Here is a 20,165-nt window from a genome sequence, read left to right as displayed (position 1 = left end):
TTGGGCAATGGGTAGGTGCGTCCCCAAATTAATAAGACAGCAGCCATTGCGGCCTGCCCGAGGCCCAAGACCAAAAAGGGGGTGAGACAGTTCCTGGGACTGGCTGGCTACTATCGTAGGTTCATACCTAATTATTTGGACATCACCAGCCCGCTGACTAATCTCACTTAATAGGGGGCACCAGATCCGGTCCAGTGGACGGAGCAATGCCAGCGGGCTTTCTCTGAGGTGAAGGCTGCACTGTGTGGGGGGCCACTGTTACACTCCTCTGACTTTTCTCTCCCCTTTATGTTGCAGACGGACGCGTCGGATGGAGGGCTGGGGGCTGTTCTGTCCCAGGAGGGGGAGGATCGCCCCGTGCTGTACATCAGCAGAAAGCTGTCGGTGCATGAGGGGATCTGCAGCACAATAGAGAAAGAGTGCTTGGCCATCATGTGGGTGGTCCTTGCCCTCCGCAACTACCTTCTGGGGTGCCCTTTCACCCTCTGTTCGGTCCATGCACCCCTCCAGTGGCTCCACCGCATGAAGGATGCCAATGTGCGGATCACCCATTGGTATCTGGCACTCCAGCACTTTAACTTCAAGGTGATCCACAGGCCGGGGACGCAGATGGTCGTGGCAGATTTCCTCTCCTGTTGGGGGGGGGGGGTCGGCTGCAGGCCAAACCGCTGCCCGGCCTGAGTCGGGCGGTGGGGGTATATGGCAGTGGGGGCGTGGTCAAGCATCGGTCTGTGACCGGAGGGCGGAGTCAGGGAAGGTAAGTGGCAGAATCACTACACCTGATGTCAGTTAATGTGTGTTTGTGTGTCTTCCCCAGTGACCGCGCCATATATAAGGAGAGAGAGAGCAGAGGAAGAGAGCCCTCTCCCCAACCGGACGACCTGTGTGTGTGTGGCTGGGAGAGTGTAAAAATCACTGAAAAGTGACAGTAAAGAGGTTTTTTAGAACTCAGTTCTGGCCTGCTGTCCTTCTGTGCTCCACCCACCCGTCCGAATTTCTACAGTAATAAAATGCATTATTCACTTATAATCATGTTTTATTATTTGATGTTTGCATGGTAAATTAACATATACTCAAATGAAAACAGCAAACAAGGTGGTCTTCTTCCCTTCTACAATGCTACACACTACATGATCGGTTCCTTGGTTCCTCCCCAATATATATACCAAGAATCTTGCCCCTCGTGTCACATGTGGGTCACATGCGCTGCATGCAGTTCGCATGCGCTGCGTGCAGGTTGCGTGTGCTGCGTGCACACCACACATACTGTAGGGGTAGAAAGTGAGATGTAGTCTGTCTTGCGGGCCACACAAATAGCAAGTGTGGAATACATGTGTAATACTTCTGAGGCACGTCACTCGTACAATGACTGTGCGTCACTCATGCATCTTACTGTCATCACAAAAAGCCCCTACTAGCCATGCTGCTGACTTGGTTCAGGCATACAAAAGGAGTATGGGTTCCGTATGTAATGTATGTGTTCTTGATTTATCACAAGACCCATAGAATTTGCATGTGAACGACCAAAAGTCTCCCCATGGCAGTCTGCGACCTTCTATGGTGCTGAACACACGCAAGTGTCGTGCAAGTCTCAAGCACAGTTTTGCTAAATTTTTTTACTGTAGACCACCCATAGCAGTCTGTACGGCGGGTTGTGAGTGAGGCTTTAGATTAGTGATGCTTAGCAATGAAGGCTGAAGCTGTAGCCGATGGTGAAGGCCAAGACTATAGTGGTGGTGGTTAGCAGTGAAGACTGAAGCTGTAGTTGGTTGTAATTAGCAATGAAGGCCAAAGCTATAGTTTTGGTGAAAGCTGAAGCTATAACTGATAGCAGCAGGAGCAATAGTTACCAGCAACACAAAAGGCCTGCTTTACAGTTTCAGAAATTGTCACCAGATTTCCACTCACCCACCAACACAGCATGGTTCACCCAAGCCAATTCTAATTATAATTACTGTCTCTGCAGAAGGTGGTTATTCCCTGAGAGTTGAGTCCAAGCTGGCTCAAACAGTACAGACCATGAGCAGCACAAGCAATTCAGAATTAAAAAAAAAATCCCAGGAAATCAGATATAAACTTTGACAAAATGGGTTTATATTCCATTCCATGAACTCCAGACTCAATAAAAGATCCTTTAAAAGTGAAAAATTGAAAGATTAAAAAAAATCAAAAATAAACAAACAAAAAAAAAACAACATCAAACAATGACCAAAAACATAGGACAAGACAAAATTGCTGCCATCTTGGAGGAAGGAAACAGGAAGAGGAAGTAAGAAAAATGAGACTCAAAGACATTCAAATGTTTACTGAGGAGCATTAATGAGGAATTAGACAGTGTGGAGAGTTACCCGTATCTTCTGTCTTAAAAATCACTAGATATTTCAATGATGAACCTGTTGCTTGCTACATGTTATTGGGATGTATACAGTCCTCCAGTTACTGCTATTTCTCAGTGAGAAAACCTTTTGTGGACCCCCAATTTAGTTGGGATAGGCTCTAGCTTGCCTGCGATCCTGTAGAACAGGATAAAGCTGCTAGAGATAATGAGATGAGATGAGATGAATTAAGTATTACAAATACCTAGGTCCTGCTAGGGCATATGATACTCCCCCACCCCCAACTCTAGGATCAAAGACACTGTTTAAATGCATAAAATATTCTAGAAATTGTGCATAACAACAGTAAATGTATACCTACAGTACAAATAGCATTTATATATTATCTGTACCGATATACAGTGTACAGTATTTCATGTCAAACTTTGATTTATTTTGAATGAAACAAAACTGTTTCCGGTTGAGAGTACGTTGTGCGCGTTCTGGCTGCCGCTTCTCACCAGAGCTTTTTTATTATATTTCTTTTTCTATTTTTTTCTCTGTGTTTGTGCAGTTTGATGTTTGTTTGAGTGTTTGTCCACCAGTGGTGGTGTAGTTCCGGACCTAATTTGGGCGTCAATTCCCTCCAGGCCTTTGTTCACCATGGGCGATGCCTGCGCTCCCAGCTATGGACTGCAGTGAGCTCGCTGCTCATTTTACATCGTGGTTGTCCAGCGCTCTGTGCTTTAACGCTTGGCATGATGTTCCCAGCAATGTTGCTCAGTGGTGTCGCAGCGGCTGTGCAGGCGGTTTGGGACACACCAGCGCTCTGCATGTCGGAGCTTCTCTGCTCGCTTTGTGGATCCATGGTGTGGTGTTCCGAGCGATGTTGCTGGCGGCGTCACGGCGGCGGTGCTGGAGATGTGGGACTTGTTTTTGTGCGCCTTTTGGTGGGACTGTGGCTGCTACACCACGGGAATTACATCCTGACCGCTACTTGGTGGACTTTTTATTTATTTATTTTTGTATTATTTTTTATTTATTTAGTTTTTCTTTCCTTGTTTATAATTGTAAAGCGTCCTTGGGTTTTTTGAAAGGCACTATATAAATTTAACTTCTCATCTCATTATCTCTAGCCGCTTTATCCTTCTACAGGGTCGCAGGCAAGCTGGAGCCTATCCTAGCTGACTACGGGCGAAAGGCGGGGTACACCCTGGACAAGTCGCCAGGTCATCACAGGGCTGACACATAGACACAGACAACCATTCACACTCACATTCACACCTACGGTCAGTTTAGAGTCACCAGTTAACCTAACCTGCATGTCTTTGGACTGTGGGGGAAACTGGAGCACCCAGAGGAAACCCACATGGACAAGGGGAGAACATGCAAACTCCACACAGAAAGGCCCTCGCCGGCCACGGGGCTCGAACCCGGACCTTCTTGCTGTGAGGCGACAGCGCTAACCACTACACCACCGTGCCGCCCTAAATTTAACTTATTATTATTATTATAAAATCAAAAACAACAAACAAACGAGCAGGAAAAAGGTAACTTGGGAGCACCAGATGAAATGTTCCCTCTTTTCTGTATTTTATGTTTAGCTGAAGCAGGCACTTTATTGTTGCTGACAACTGATTGGGAAAACTGGCAAAGCATTACAGTTGTGTTGCTATTAAATCTAAGGAATTGGTCTGAGTCAGTGCCACATCCATGCAATGAGGGTTAAAGGTTAGAACCTTAGAGGGATCTGTCTCTTGAAATCTTTAACCATCTAAAGTGACACGTTTTGGTATGTCTCATGTTGCCATCCTTTATACATTTTAATTTTATTTCTCTTTTCAAGTTCCAGCATGAAGTTGTATTCAGCACCCCCTCTGTGTGCGGTTGAGTTCATACTTTGACGATATGCTTTATCATAGTAATGGTACCATATTCCATCAGTCCTTGCCCCAAATCCAAAAACATTCACCTGTGACAGAAAAAGACAATTATTGATTTAAAACCCATGATTTCAAAACATACTAAAGAGGGTGGCATGGTGGTGCAGCAGTTAGTATTGCTGCCTCACAGCTCCATTGTCCCAGCTTTGATTCTGAGCTCAGGTTATTGTCTGTTTGGACTTCCTGGCCAGGTTCTCTCCTCTGCAATGTCCATTACTAGTGCATCTCAAACAAACAATTAGAATATCATGAAAAAGTTCTTTTTTTCATAATTTAATTGACAAAGATAAACTTTCATACATTCTATGTTCATTACACATAAAGTGAAATATTTCAAGCTTTTTTGTTTTAATTTTGATGATTATGGCTTATAACTAATTAAAATCAGAAATTCAGTGTCTCAAATTATTAGAATATTTCTGAAGTTCAATGAAAAAAGATTTTCCAACACAGAAATATCCAATTTCTGAAAAATATGTTCACTTTCACAGTCAGTACTTGACTGGGGCTCCTTTACCATGAATTACTGCATCAATGCAGTGTGGCATGGAGGTGATCAGCCTGTGGCACTGCTGAGGTGTTATTGAAGCCCAGGTTGCTTTGATCATGGCCTTCAGCTCATCTGTATTTTGGGGTCGGGTGTTTCTCATCTTCCGCTTGACAATAGCCCAGAGATTCTCTCTGGGGTTCAGGTCAGGCGAGTTGGCTAGCCAATCAAGCATAGTAATTTCATGGTCAGCAAACCATTTGGTAGGAATTTTGGCACTGTGGGCAGATGCTAAGTCCTGCTGGAAAAGGAAATCAGCATCTCCATAAAGCTTTTCAGCATGAAACATGAAGTGCTCTAAAATCTCCTGGTAGATGGCTGCATTGACTTTGGACTTGAGAAAACCCAGTGGACCAGCACCAGCAGATGATATGGGACCCCAAATCATCACAGACTGTGGAAAGTTCACAATGGACTTCAAAAAAATTGGATTCTGTACCTCGCCACTCTTCCTCCAGACTCTGGGACCTTGATTGCCAATGAAATTTAAATTTTACTTTCATCTGAAAAGAGGACTTTGTACCACTGAGCAACAATCCGGTTCTTTCTCTACTTAGCCCAGGAAAGATGTTTCTGACATTGTCTCTGGTTCAGGAGTGGCTTGATCTTAGAAATGTGACAGTTGTAGCCCCTTTCCTGAAGAAGTCTGTGTGTGGTGGCTCTTGATGCACTGACATCAGCCTCAGTCCACTCCTTGTGAAGTTCTACAAAGTTCTTGAATTGACTTTTCTTGATAATCCTCTCAAGGCTGTGGTCATCCCTGTTGCTTGTGCACCTTTTTCAACCAGCCTTTCCAGCCACCTTCTGTGGCTTACCCTCTTTGTGGAGAGTGTTGATGATTGTCTTCTGGACAACTGTCAAATCAGCAGTCCTCCCAATAATTGCGGTTGTGTGGACTGAACTAGATCAAGAGATGCATAGTATTTCTTCTGTTTTACTCAAATTTGAAATGAAATACTCATATTTTGAGATTTTAAATTTTATTTTTTGCACTGTAGAACATAATTATCAAAAATTAAAATAGAAAAAAGATTGAAACATTTTAAATTTGTGCAATTGTGCAATGAGTCTTGAATATATTAAATGTTCATTTTTTTTAAATAACTGATGGAAAATATTGAACTTTATCTCATCTCATTATCTCTAGCCACTTTATCCTTCTACAGGGTCGCAGGCAAGCTGGAGCCTATCCCAGCTGACTACAGGCGAAAGGCAGGGTACACCCTGGACAAGTCGCCAGGTCATAACAGGGCTGACACATAGACACAGACAACCATTCACATCCACATTCACACCTACGCTCAATTTTAGAGTCACCAGTTAACCTAACCTGCATGTCTTTGGACTGTGGGGGAAACCCACAAGGACATGCAAACTCCACACAGAAAGGCCCTCATCGGCCATGGGGCTTGAACCCGGACCTTCTTGCTGCGAGGCAACAGCGCTAACCACTACACCACTATGCCGCCCTATTGAACTTTATGATATTCTAATTGTTTGAGATGCACTAGTCAGCATTCCACTCGGTTCTGTGGTTTACTCCGATAGGCCCCTTAAATAATACTTTATAAAGGACATTTTGCTTGTAATACCATAGTAAGTGCATTGAGGTAAAAGTCTACACTGTAGCCCATATTGATTCTGCAATTTTATTCCACTCTTCCTTGCAAAAATGTTCAAGATCTATCAAATTGCAAGGGGATCTCCATTGTACAGCCCTCTTCAAGTTTTTCCCCATTGTCAGAGTGCAGGCACTTACAGATGTAATTGCAGGAAGAAGTGATGAACAAACAGCATAGAGCCAAATCGAAAAGGAGAAATTGGAGTCAGTTGGTGGGCAAGGGTCGGTCGATCAGCTGATGGAATAACGTAGACAAAACCAGGAAGAAGAAATGTGAGGAGGATAGCGAGAGTTAAAATAACGAGAGATCAGGCAGAGAATACAAAGGCTTGGTATGGACTGGAAAAGCAGAATGATACTTCGCAATGAGGCAGAGTTTGAGAGGGGCTTAAAGTGCATATTCTGGACCAATTTCATTTTTTTTATATGAAAGTATGTCCCTTTGCACACTCATCCAGAAGGGTAATTTTGCACAAGGCCATCTGTCTACAGCAGAAAAAAAATAAAATAACAAAAAATGCGTCTGGAAAAATCCCAAGGGAGTCTGGAGCCAGATTCGTGATGTTACCTGCGGAAGTGCCAGCAGGCTGCGAGAGCTTGCACAGTTTCAGTGCACAGCCTATGTACCGTAGACCAAGTGCTCCCATTTCTCTCTCATTATCCGGCCTTTTTGAAAACAATGAGTACTAATCCCATCAAGATTGGTGTTGCTACACCCTCCTATGATACATATGTTAACCATTTTAATTATTATGTGATAACATTGAAGAAATTTGCAGAAAACCACCAGGTCGTTTTCTCATAAACAAACCAGCGCTGACATAGGATTCAGAGGGAGGCGTCGTGCACTCGACATCACAAAAATCAATGTTTCCCGGGAAATCCAAATGCCAAGTTTTTTTTGAGGCGGACCAATTCGCCTCAAATGGCTTGATTTCAACTGAATTTTTCTGGTATTGCGCAAGGTAAAAAAAATGCACAAAATGCAAAATGTGACAGATATTTGACCAAAGTTTAATATAAAATAAGAGAATTACATTGATCTTGCTCCTGAATTTACCCGTGATATGCACTTTAAGTAGCGTGGTGGTAATTGACCTGATGACAAACAGTTGAGTTCAGTACTCTGGTGACAGGGGGTGCTGTGGATCTTGGTCATTGTAGTCTTTGGTGGCCATGTTTGTAGTTTGGTTAGCGCTGTTGATTTCAGCGCTCCTACTGACAGAACCCTCCCCGAGGAGCTATACTTTTCTTGGGACGCCCTCTGCCCTTAGATGTGGGTTTGTTGGGATTTTGAGCATGGAACTCCTGTTTCATCAGGGGCATCCTTAGCACATACCTAGCTTCTCTCTTCAGGCCCATAGCCTTCCCAATCTGCCAGATATTCAATCTGACCTTTTCTGCGTCTGGAGTCGAGCAGTCAATTTATCTGGTAGATGGGTACTCCCTCCAAACTTAATGGTTGTGGTCATTGTAGTCTTTGGCGGCCATGTTTGTAGTTTGGTTAGCACTGTTGGTTTCCATGCTCCTACTGACACCCATGTTTTCAAATGGATTTAACTCTGGGCTCTGAATGGACCATCTTTTTCTTCTGAAGTCATTCATTCATTTATTTTACTTGGATCAGTGTTTCGTTTTTGAAAGCATTTATGCTGAAATAGTTTGGCATTTGGAGCCATGCATGATTCCTCAATCTTGACTAGAACTCTGGTCACGGAAGAGAAGCAGCTCTGTAGCATGATGCTGCCACCACCATGCTTCACAGGAAGTATGGTGTCCTTTGGGTAAAAAGCTGCCATGCTTTTAAGCCAAAAATAGAGTATCTTTTCGAATTATTCCCATATAGTTCTACCTTGATATCAGCAGACCATGATGCATGATACGTGGCACATGGTGATTTGTGTGGGCTTGAATTTGTATATATATATATATATATATATATATATAATTTTTTTTTTTAATGTGAGTAACGGCTTCTTTTTTGCCACACTGTTCTTTCACCCAGATATGAAGAATATGAGGGATTGTTGTCACATGCAGGGAGTGACCAGTACTTGCCAGATATTCCTGCAGCTCTTTTAATGTTGCTGTAGATGTTTTGAAAGAATTCTTCATCAGTCCATCTTGTATTTTCAACCCATTTTGGAAGAACATTGCATTCTTGCTAGTATCACCGTGTTGCCCCATTTTCCTGACTCATTTATACCCCACTCCTAGTCAGCACTTTTTGACAAAGCATTCTATCAATTTCCAATATGGCTTGTAAACATTTTTCTGTATTCATTTTTTTATTTTATTTTTACTGATGAAATATAACAGCATTTGGTGTCCAGGGATCTCTCATGAAGACACTCTGGCAAATGTGCAGAACAACTATGGTAAAGTGGTGGTTTTACCTGGTCACAAATATGCAGGGCCAAGATGAGTGTGAGTTTCAAAGTAACCCCAGGCCAGATAATCATAAGCTTGTCCCAGTATTTAATTATGCTGCGTAGCATGACATTTAGCCTGGGTTGGGTAGCTCTAAACATTTAAGGAATCAGTTGTCATTTCTTAATGTGAAGAGAATTAATGGGGTCATCAGAGTGTCTTGCAAAAGTATTCATCCCCCTTCGTGTTTGTCCTGTTTTGTTGCATTACAAGTTGGAATTAAAATGGATTTTTTGGGGGTTAGCACCATTTGATTTACAGAACATGCCTACCACTTTAAAGGTGCATTTTTTTATTGTGACATGAACAATGATTAAGATGAAAAAACAAACATCTGGAGTGTCCATAGTTATCCACCCCCCAAAGTCAATACTTTGTAGAGCCACCTTTTGCTGCAATTACAGCTGCAAGTCTCTTGGGGTAATGTCTATTAGCTTAGCACATCTAGCCACTGGGATTTTTGCCCATTCCTCAAGGCAAAACTCCTCCAACTCCTTCAAGTTAGATGGGTTGCGTTGGTGTACAGTAATCTTCAAGTTATGCCACAGATTCCCAATTGGATTGAGGTCTGGGCTTTGATTAGGCCATTCCAAGACATTTAACTGTTTCCCTTTAAACCACTTCAATATAGCTTTAGCAGTATGTTTAGGGTCATTGTCCTGCTGGAATATGAACCTTTGTCCTAGTCTCAAACCTCTGGCCAACTCAGACAGGTTTTCCTCCAGAATTGCCCTGTATTTAGTGCCATTCATCTTTCCTTCAGTCCTGACCAGCTTTCCTGTCCCTGCAGATGAAAAATATTTCCACAGCATGATGCTGCCACCACCATGCTTCACTGTAGGAATGGTGTTTTCAGGTTGTTGGGTTTGTGCCACACATGGTGTTTCCCATGATGGCCAAAAAGATCAATGTTTGTCTCATCTGACCAGAGAATCTTCTTCCATGTGTTTGGGAAGTCTGCCACATGCTGTTGGGCAAACTCCAAACATGCTTTCTTATTTTTTTTTCTTTAAGCAATAGCTTTTTCTGGCCACTTTTCCATAAAGCCCCACTCTGTGGAGTGTACGGCTTAAAGTGGTCCTATGGACAGATACTCCCATCTCTGCCGTGGATCTTTGCAGCTCTTTCAGTGTTGTCTTTGGTGTCTTTGTTGCATCTCTGATTAATGCCCTCCTTGCCCAGTCTGAGAGTTTTGGTGACCGACCTTCTCTTGTCAGGTTTGTAGTGGTGCCATATTATTTCCATTTTGCTGTAATGGATTTAATGGCACTCCCTGGGATATTCAAAGTTTGGGATATTTTTTATAACCTAACCCTGATCTATACTTCTCCACAACTTTGTCTCTGGCCTGTTTAGAGGCTTTTTGGTTTTCATGTTAGTTGCTTAGTCGTGTTGCTGAGTCAGGGTCCTTCCAGAATAGGTTGATTTATACAGACATCATGTGACAGATCATGTGCCACTTTGATTGCACACAGGTGGATCTTAATCAACTCATTATGTGAATTATGAAGTTAATTGGTTGGACCAGCTCTTATTTAGGGGGTTCATACGAAAGGGGGTGAATACCTATGCGCACTCCAGATTTCTGTTTTTTCATCTTAATTATTGTTTGTATCACAAAAACAAAAAAATAAAAAATAAATAAATAAATAAATAAATAGCACATTTAAAGTGGTAGGCATGTTGTGTAAATCAAATGGTGCTAACCCCCCAAAAAATCCATTTTAATTCCAGCTTGTAATGCAACAAAACAGGACAAACACCAAGGGGGATGAATACTTTTTCAAGACACTGTATTAAACATGTTTACTCACCTTGTCTTTGTTTGCTTGTATTGTACATTTAACCTTTGTATATGTGCTAAAAAACAAAACAAAAAAAGACACCACATCTAAACAAGAACCTCCTGTACTGCTTGTGTAGTATGATGTACAGATCAGTTTCACTTCACAGCAGGTGTGTGCCCTCACCATGTAATGTGTTTCGTGGTGAAGATACTAATGAGCCACTCCATGTCCAAAACTTTAAATGGCAGCAGCACCAGATGGGTGGAGTTGTCCAAGTGCATAGCACTCTCAGGGTACATGGCTTGGCGCATGGTCTTCAAACTAACATCCCTCTCATAGCCTATAGTGGGACCGTGATTCATCCTATGTCACAGTATAACACTTTGTCAAGGTTTTACATCTGTATGTACAAAAACTAATGGTCTTTCTGTTTATCAAAGTAGATATAATGACAAAGCAGGTAGCCTGCATAAGAAGGTTGGGTTGATAGGTACTTTCGTTGGGTGGGGATGTAATTTGTAGGGTAGGTGGTTGGGTAAATCAGTGAGTGGGTTGGCAGATAGAATAGGTAGATAGGAAAGCAGGGAACTGCGTTGGGTAGATAGTTCGGTCGAAAGGTAAAGCAATCAGTGGGTGAGTTTTTTGGATGCATAAATAGGTAGATCATGTGGGTGGGTACTTAGGTAGGTAGGAGTTGTGAGTAGGTAGGTAATCATTGTAAGTTCTTAGATCAAACGGTATTTGTTGGTACCTCAAATAGTGAATGCTTCAGCAGGGATAGAAGTAATGACTGCAATAGTCATGAACAGTCTTGCACTCAAGTATCCATCACTGAACAGCTGATAACTTCAACAAAATAGACTTCATGTTAAAACTAATGAATTTCCTGGTGACACAATTTCACATTTTGACCATATAGGACACAGTTACAGAAGTGACTTATTTATAATCAAGCTATCCATTATTACCCAGATAAGGATGGGTTCCTCTTTGAGTCTGGTTCCTCTTACAGTTTCTTTCTCATGTCATTTCAAGGAGTTTTTCCTTGTCACCATCATTTCAGGTTTGCTGATTCAGGATAAATTCATGAATTCATATTTTAAATTTTATATTGAGAAGTTATATCTTTCTGTAAAGCCATTTTGCAACAATGTCTATCATTAAAAGCGCTATACAAATAGAAGTCAATTCATGTCAACTTTATTTGTATAGCGCTTTTAACAACAGACATTGTCAAAAAGCAGCTTTAAAGAAAATTAAAGACTTTAAACATATGAGCTAATTTTATCCCTAATAAATGTATTTATCCCTGATGAGCAAGCCTGAGGCAACAGTGCCAAGGAAACACTCTTTCACACGACATGAGGAAGAAACCTTGAGAGGAACCAGACTCAAAAGGGAGCCCATCCTCATCTGGGTGATAAGATAGCATGATTATAAATAACTTGCATCTATAACTGCATCCTATAGAGTCACTAAGTACAACTGTGTAACCAGGAAATTCATTATAGTTTGAGCATGAAGTCTATTTAGCTGAAGTTATCAGCTGTTCATATAGAGCATAAAATTGACTTGAATTGACGAGCACCTGATAATGAAGTCATGAGAATCTATTAGGTGACCATAATGGGATCCGATCAGGTTGTCTGAGTTGCCCACCACAGCACAGGTTCTGCAGCGGTCAGGACCAGCATCATTGTAGTGCTCCTTATCAGGGAAGTGTAAGAATAGAGGCTGCACAACATCTCTGTATTTCATTTTATGGTATGGTTGTAGCTTCTGACAAAATATAAAAGAGTGTACTGTTTAATATTTTCATGGATATAGCAACCTCATTTAACCCTCTGTATTGCAGTAGAATTCGAGAACAATGCAATATTTCACTTAGAATAGCAAATAAGTTCCTTTTGTTTTTTGTCATCTTGTAAACAGAGTTATAGTTAAGAAAAAAGAAAAGAAAATGACAATTTCAAGTTTGTTTTCTTTGAATGAATTAATTGTATTTTAATATGATATAAAATATGTATGCATAATTGTGGCAGCGGGGCATGGTCAAGCGTCGGATTGTGAATGGAGGGCGAGGCCAGGGAAGGTGAGTGGCAAAGTGATCACACCTGTCATTAAATGATGCTCTGTGTGTGTGTGTGTGTGTGTGTGTGTGTGTGCAGTAATGGCAGATAGCTGATAAACAGGGAGAGAGCGTAGAGCTGGTGTTTATCTACCGCCCGGAGCATGTATGTGTGGTTGTTCTACAAAACCAGTGCAAAGTGACACAGAAGTGCAAGCTGTAAAGTTATTCATCTCATCTCATCTCATTATCTCTAGCCGCTTTATCCTGTTCTCCAGGGTCGCAGGCAAGCTGGAGCCTATCCCAGCTGACTACGGGCGAAAGGCGGGGTACACCCTGGACAAGTCGCCAGGTCATCACAGGGCTGACACATAGACACAGACAACCATTCACACTCACATTCACACCTACGGTCAATTTAGAGTCACCAGTTAACCTAACCTGCATGTCTTTGGACTGTGGGGGAAACTGGAGCACCCGGAGGAAACCCACGCGGACACAGGGAGAACATGCAAACTCCGCTCAGAAAGGCCCTCGCCAGCCACGGGGCTCGAACCTGGACCTTCTTGCTGTGAGGCGACAGCGCTAACCACTACACCACCATGCCGCCCTGAAAAGTTATTCTTCAAATAAAATAAAAACACTGAGTTCACATCACTACCTGCCTGTCTGCGCTTCAGCGTTCCACCCACTCTCAGAAACTGTTGCAGTAACATCCACAAATATTAAAATACAGTGCTTTAAATATTAAAATACACTGCCTGTCATAAAATGATGCTCTGTGTGTGTGTGTGTGTGTGTGTGTGTGTGTGTGTGTGTGTGTGTGTGTGTGTGTGTGCAGTAATGGCAGATAGCTGATAAACAGGGAGAGAGCGTAGAGCTGGTGTGTTTATCTACCGACCGGAGCATGTGTGTGTGGTTGTTCTACGAAACCGGTGCAAAGTGACACATAAGTGCAAGCTGAAAAGCTATTCTTCATATTAAAAAAAAAAAAGAAAACCACTGAGTTCACCATCACTACCCGCCTGACTGCGCTTTAGTGTTCACTCTCAGGGACTGTTCCAGTAACATCCACAAATGTTAAAATACACTGCTTTATATACACACTAAACCTCTGTAGAAAGGTCTAGTTTGGACTTCATTTTTGAACAATACTGTAGATCAAGTCAAGTCAAGTCAAGTTTATTTGTATAGAGCTTTTAACAATAAACATTGTCACAAAGCAGCTTTACAGAATTTGAACGACTTAAAATATGAGCTAATTTTATCCCTAATCTATCCCCAATGAGCAAGCCTGTGGCAACAGTGGCAAGGAAAAACTCCGTCAGATGACATGAAGAAACCTCGAGAGGACTCAAACTGAAAAGGGAACCCATCTTCATTTGGGCAACAACAGACAACATGACTATAACATTAACAGTCCTAACATAAAGTCAGCTTCGTTGATGCTATAAACCCCCCACCGATGGAAACCCGAGTGCAAAACCGTTCACGACAACCACAGTCCCAAAGTCAGCAAGTCAACTGCAGTCCTAAAGTCAGCAAGTCAACTGCAGTCCCCAGCCACAAAAGCACCACCACACGAGTCCAGAGAGTCCTCCAGGCGTGACCCCAACTGTCCACATGGGGCCGCCCTCCACAGGAGCGATGCGATGAGACTCCAACCAAACACAGGGCACCAGGATGGATCAGGCAGGTCTGAGGAGCAGAAGAGGTCAGCTTCTCAATCCCAGGACCGACATGTAACTAAGAGAGACAGATTTTTTTGGGGGGTGAGGGGGGAGAGAAAACACAGGTTGTTAGGTATGCCCAATGTCACCTGAATAAGTAGGAACAGTATACATATTACACTGAGTACAAGCAGGGACTCCAGCAACTAACTATGGCAGCATAACTAAAAGGGGGGAGCCAGAAGGTAACACAGGAATGAGGGAGCCCTGGGACATAAAGCAGCCAGCCACTACACTGTCAACAAACTCGAGTGAGCAAGCGAGTGGGGGACTGACAGCATCCATACATCCCAGTTTACCAAAACACTCTATGGCTGAGGACCTTCCAGATCTACACCTTTACCTCATAAACACCATTAACATAAGGCTTGACTAAACAGATATGTTTTCAGCCTAGACTTAAGCGCTGAGACTGTGTCTGATTCCTGAACAGTACTTGGAAGGCTGTTCCATAACTGTGGGGCTTTGTAAGAAAAGGATCTGCCCCTTGATGTAGCTTTCACTATACGAGGTACCAGCAGATAGCCTGCACCTTTTGATCTAAGTAGGCGTGGCGGGTCATAGAGGAGCAGAAGTTCACTCAGGTACTGTGGTGTGAGACCATTCAGTGCTTTAAAGGTCAATAGTAGCATTTTATAATCAATATGAAATTTGATTGGGAGCCAGTGCAGTGTGGATAAGACGGGGTGATGTGATCATATTTTCTAGTTCTAGTAAGGACTCTTGCTGCTGCATTTTGAACTAACTGGAGCTTTTTTATGCACTTATTGGAACATCCAGACAGTAAGGGATTACAATAATCCAACCTGGAGGTAACGAAAGCATGAACTAGTTTTTCCGCATCATGTAGTAACATTAAATGTCTTATCTTAGCAATATTTCTGAGATGAAAGAAAGCTATCTGGGTAATGTTATCAATGTGAGTTTTGAATGAAAGACTGGGGTCAATAATCACTCTGAGGACTTTTACTGCTGCACGTGAAGAAACAGAAAGGGGGCAGAGCCTTTTCTTACAAAGCCCCACTGTTATGGAACAGCCTTCCAAGTAATGTTCGGGAATCAGACACAGTCTCAGCATTTAAGTCTAGGCTGAAAACATATCTGTTTAGTCAAGCCTTTTGTTAATGGTGTTTATGAGGTAAAGGAGTAGATCTGGAGGGTCCTCAGACATAGAGTGTTTTGGTAAACTGGGATGTATGGATGCTGTCAGTCCCCACTCGCTTGCTCACTCGAGTTTGTTGACGGTGTAGTGGCTGGCTGCTTTATGTCCCGGGGCTCCCTCATGCCTGTGTTACCTTCTGGCTCTCTCCTTTTAGTTATGCTGTCATAGTTAGTTGCCGGAGTCCCTGCTTGTACTCGGTGCAATATGTATACTGTTCCTACTTATTCAGGTGACATTGGGCATACCTAACCACCTGTGTTTTCTTTCCCTCCCCCCCACCCCAAATCTGTCCCTCTGAGTTACATGGAGTCAACAGGAAATCTTTTGGTGGAGAGGGTGGAGACCTCGACTGGCTATCATAGCCTGCAGGGAATCGGCCGTCAGACATTCTGTCGCATGTCCCAGACCCGGTGAAATGTAACTGAATTGTCTTGGCCAGCCCTAAGGGTCCCATCTGCATCTCATCATTGCTGAGGAGTGTGCTCCCATCACCCAATCAAGCATCCAGCCAGAGCAGGTCATGATATATTTTACCATATTAACATGCCATTGTTGTGTGTTATGCCTGATGTAAAGACTCTCGTCTCTGTGAGCCTACCACACAGATTTAATACTTGTCATTTTTAGGGCATACCTAACAACGTGTTTTCTTTCTCTCTCTCCCCCCCCCAATCTGTCCCTCTGAGTTACATGTTGATCCTGGGATTGAGATGCTGGCCTCTTCTGCCCCTCGGACCTGCTTGATCCATCCTGGTGCCCTGTGTCTGGTCCAAGTTTTATCGCACCGCTCCTGTGAAGGACGGCCCCATGAGGACAGTTGAGGGTTATACCTGTTAAAATTGTTCATATTATAGTCAGGCTGTCTGTTGTTGCCCAAATGAGGATGGGTTCCCTTTTGAGTCTGGTTCCTCTCGAGGTTTCTTCCTCATGTCGTCTGAGGGAGTTTTTCCTTGCCACCATCGCCACAGGCTTGCTCATTGGGGATAGATTAGGAATAAAATTAGCTCATGTTTCAAGTCGTTCAAATTCTGTAAAGCTGCTTTGCAACAATGTTTTTGTTAAAAGCGCTATACAAATAAACTTGATTTGATTTGATTTGAAAGGCCATCCAGAGTTACTGTGTAATCAGAAAACTTACTTCTAGCTGCATGTGGTCCTAGTACAAGTACTTCAGTCTTGTGAGAGTTAAGCAGAAGGAAATTAATAAGCATCCAGTGTCTAATGTCCTTTACACATTCCTCAATTCTATTAAGCTGGTGTCTCTCATCAGGTTTTGCAGAAACATACAACTGTGTGTCATCAGCATAACAGTGGAAACTAATACAATGTTTACAAATAATATCACCCAGAGGTAACATATATCAAGAAAAAAGCAGTGGACCCAAGACAGAACCTTGTTGAACACCAAATCTTACCTCAGTATGTCTAGAAATATCACCATTTATATCAACATACTGATAACGATCAGTTAAATAAGACCTGAGCCAGGAGAGGGCCGCTCCCTTAACTCCCACAACATTTTCTAGTCTACACCAGATAGATCATAAGAAATCAGCTGAGAAGTTCATCATTTCACCAACAAGGTAAATCAAAAGATTAGGATCTCTCTCTCTCTCTCTCTCTCTCTCTCTCTCTCTCTCTAACTTGGGTTTATGTTTCATGCTGGAAGGTATATCTTCATCTTCAGCCATCTTCAGTCCTGCAGGTTTTGTGCCAAAATTAATTGGTATTTTCAGCTGTTGATGAGTTATTCTACGAAACTGGTGCCATTTGTGTCTGCAATCTTTGATGACATGCATAAGGCACCAAAAATGTGACAAATTGTGTTTCCAAACTGGAAAATTGTTAACTGAACTGTTCTTGAGAAAATACTATTGTTAAAGATTAAAATACAATTGTTAAATAATTTTTTCATTCATCCATGGCCATTTTCACATGTCCATATTGACCAACATGAGACAAGCATTGTTAGGACTGGGACTGTTTTGGCCTCTAGAGGCCGCTGTTATTTCCTTTTCATGTCATGTTTGTTTTGGCCTCTAGAGGCCGCCACTGTTCCTGTGTTTTGTGTTTGTGTTAATTGCCTGTTTAGTCCTGATTATTTTCACCTGTGTTCAATTTAGTTTGTGTATTTATACCCCCTGAGTTCAGTCCTCTTGTCATGGAGTCTTTGTGCTGTTATGTTTATCTCCAGTTTCCTCTGTACCGTGTTCTTTGTTTTGCACTTTGCTTTTCTTTTGGACCTAGTAGTTACTGTGTTTTTGGATCTTCTGAGCTTTGGTATTTTTGCCTTTTCTTTTCTGTTTTTTTTGGCTTTTGTTTTGTACTTTTGGATATTTTATTTTTCCCTTTGTCTTCTCAGCTTTGGATTATACTTTTTGTTTCTTTTGCCCTGGATTGTATAAAGTGTATATAGTATAAATAAACTGTTTTTGCTACTTTCTACTTTCGCCTCACGCCTCTGCACTTGAGTCATTCCCCTGGTGGCCTAGTGGGGGTTTGCTGGATCATTACACCAGCGACTCGGGTTCAATTCCCAGCAAAACCCTAACAGAAAGACTCCGTCATGACCGACTCAGCAGAGGCTGCTTCAACTGTCTACCCGGCCAACCTTCAGGGAATTATGGCAGCTTTGACACGCTTCGGAGTGACCATGGACGCTCATGGACGTACGCTCACCAGCCAATGTGAGGCCCTTGCTCGCCATGAGGAACTGCTTCAGCAAATTGGGAAAACCCTGGCACAGCTGACATCTCTGCCTGCATCTCCTCATCCTGACCCAGCTCCCGCTCCTGCTCCAGTGCCTCCTGCCATGCTGCCTTCACCTCGCGAACCCAGCCTTCCTGCACCACAGAGGTATGACGGCAAGCACAGTGAGTGCCAAGAGTTCCTTACCCAGTGTCAACTCACCTTTGAGCTTCAGCCTACCACCTACACTACGGATCGCCGCAAGATTGCCTTTGTGATAACCTTATTAGCTGGTAAGGCGCGAGCCTGGGCTACTGCTATCTGGCAGAGACAGGGACCTGAGTGCCTTGATTTCCAGCTGTTTTCTGAAGAGATGCTTCGGGTCTTCGATCAGGCAGACATCAGTACCGACGCAGCCCGAAAGCTCATGTCCATCCGGCAAGGAGGAAGTGTCGCAGATTACGCCATCTCGTTCCGGACGCTCGCAGCAGTAAGTGGATGGAACGAGACTGCCCTGGTGTCAGCCTTCCACCATGGTCTGTCTAACCCCATCAAGGACGGTCTGGCCTCTATTGGATGCCCAAGTGACCTCGAAACCCTCATCTCACATGCTATTCGTCTGGACAACAGGATGAGAGAACGCCACCAAGCCTTGAGCCCCCCCCAGCCTCCCTACCTCTACCTGGAGACCGTCTACCTCTTTCAGTGACTGTCCAGAACCCATGCAAGTGGGTCGTACTCGCCTCTCCGCATCTGAGAGGGAGCGCAGAAGGAGGGACAAGTGCTGCATCTACTGTGGCAAGCCTGGTCACTTCCGAGCATCATGTCCCGAACTCTTGGGAAAAGGACCGCCCCGTCCAGCTGAGGGAGGATTGTGACGGGGCCTACCCTCTCTCCCGGTCTCCCTGGCCAAGGAATCTACATCCCGGTCTCTATCTCCTGGGGTGAGTCTGTCCACTCTTGTCAAGCTTTGTTAGACTCAGGGGCGGCTGGGAACTTTATGGATATTCACTTCGCCCAAAGCATCAATATTCCGACTGCACCTCTTGAAGTCCCACTGTCTGTGTCTGCCCTCGATGGCCAAGCGTTAGGTGATGGAAGAGTCACCCAAGTTACTTCTCCAGTCTTCCTCCAGTCTCAAGGTCACAAGGAAGAAATATCCCTGCACCTGATTCCTTCACCTGAGTTCCCAGTTATTCTAGGCCTTCCTTGGCTTACTCGCCACAACCCTCGCATAGACTGGGTAACAAGCCAGGTTGTGGAATGGGGCCCTGCATGCCATGCCTCTTGTCTGCTCTCTAGCTCTCCTGTGTCTCCTGCTGAGCCCCCTGATCTCACCGAGTTATCTCAAGTTCCCACAGGGTACTGGGATCTCAAGGAGGTATTCAGCAAGAGCCGGGCCGCCGTTCTTCCTCCGCACTGGGCCTACGACTGTGCCATCGACTTGCTCCCTGGGACTACCCCTCCTCATAGCAGACTGTTTTCCCTCTCTCAGCCAGAATGCAAGGCCATGGAGGAATACCTCAAAGACGCCCTGGTCTATGGGTTCATTCGACCCTCCACCTCACCTGCTGGTGCCGGCTTCTTCTTTGTCGGCAAGAAGGATGGGGGGCTCCGACCATGTATTGACTACAGGGGCCTGAACAAGATCACTGTGCGCAACCGATATCCCCTTCCGCTGATGTCCACTGCTTTCGACCTGCTCCAAGGCGCCACCGTCTTCACCAAGTTGGACCTACGGAACGCATACAACCTCATCCGTATCCGACAGGGAGACGAGTGGAAGACTGCCTTTAACACCCCGTCTGGGCACTACGAATACCAGGTGATGCCCTTCGGACTCACCAACGCACCAGCTGTTTTTCAGGCCCTAA

The 20,165-nt window shown here is 43.7% G+C and overlaps 1 protein-coding gene across 1 annotated transcript; it reads right to left on the bottom strand.

Annotated features, from left to right (window-relative positions):
- Nucleotides 1-1,186: 1,186 nt before the first annotated feature.
- LOC132870727 (CMP-N-acetylneuraminate-beta-galactosamide-alpha-2,3-sialyltransferase 2-like) lies at nt 1,187-12,422 on the bottom strand. The gene is made up of 4 exons (XM_060904536.1): nt 12,226-12,422; nt 10,827-11,006; nt 10,671-10,716; nt 1,187-1,246 (listed from the first exon to the last, which is right to left on the bottom strand). Exons 1-4 carry the CDS (start codon nt 12,399-12,401, stop codon nt 1,187-1,189), a joined length of 462 nt encoding a protein of 153 aa, XP_060760519.1. The 5' UTR covers nt 12,402-12,422.
- Between the last annotated feature and the right edge of the window lie 7,743 nt (nt 12,423-20,165).

This window comes from Neoarius graeffei, chromosome 2 (genome assembly GCF_027579695.1).
Source record: "Neoarius graeffei isolate fNeoGra1 chromosome 2, fNeoGra1.pri, whole genome shotgun sequence".
Taxonomy (NCBI): domain Eukaryota; kingdom Metazoa; phylum Chordata; class Actinopteri; order Siluriformes; family Ariidae; genus Neoarius; species Neoarius graeffei.
The sequence above is the reverse complement of the archived record's forward strand: the minus strand, read 5'-3'. Positions and strand labels throughout refer to the sequence as shown.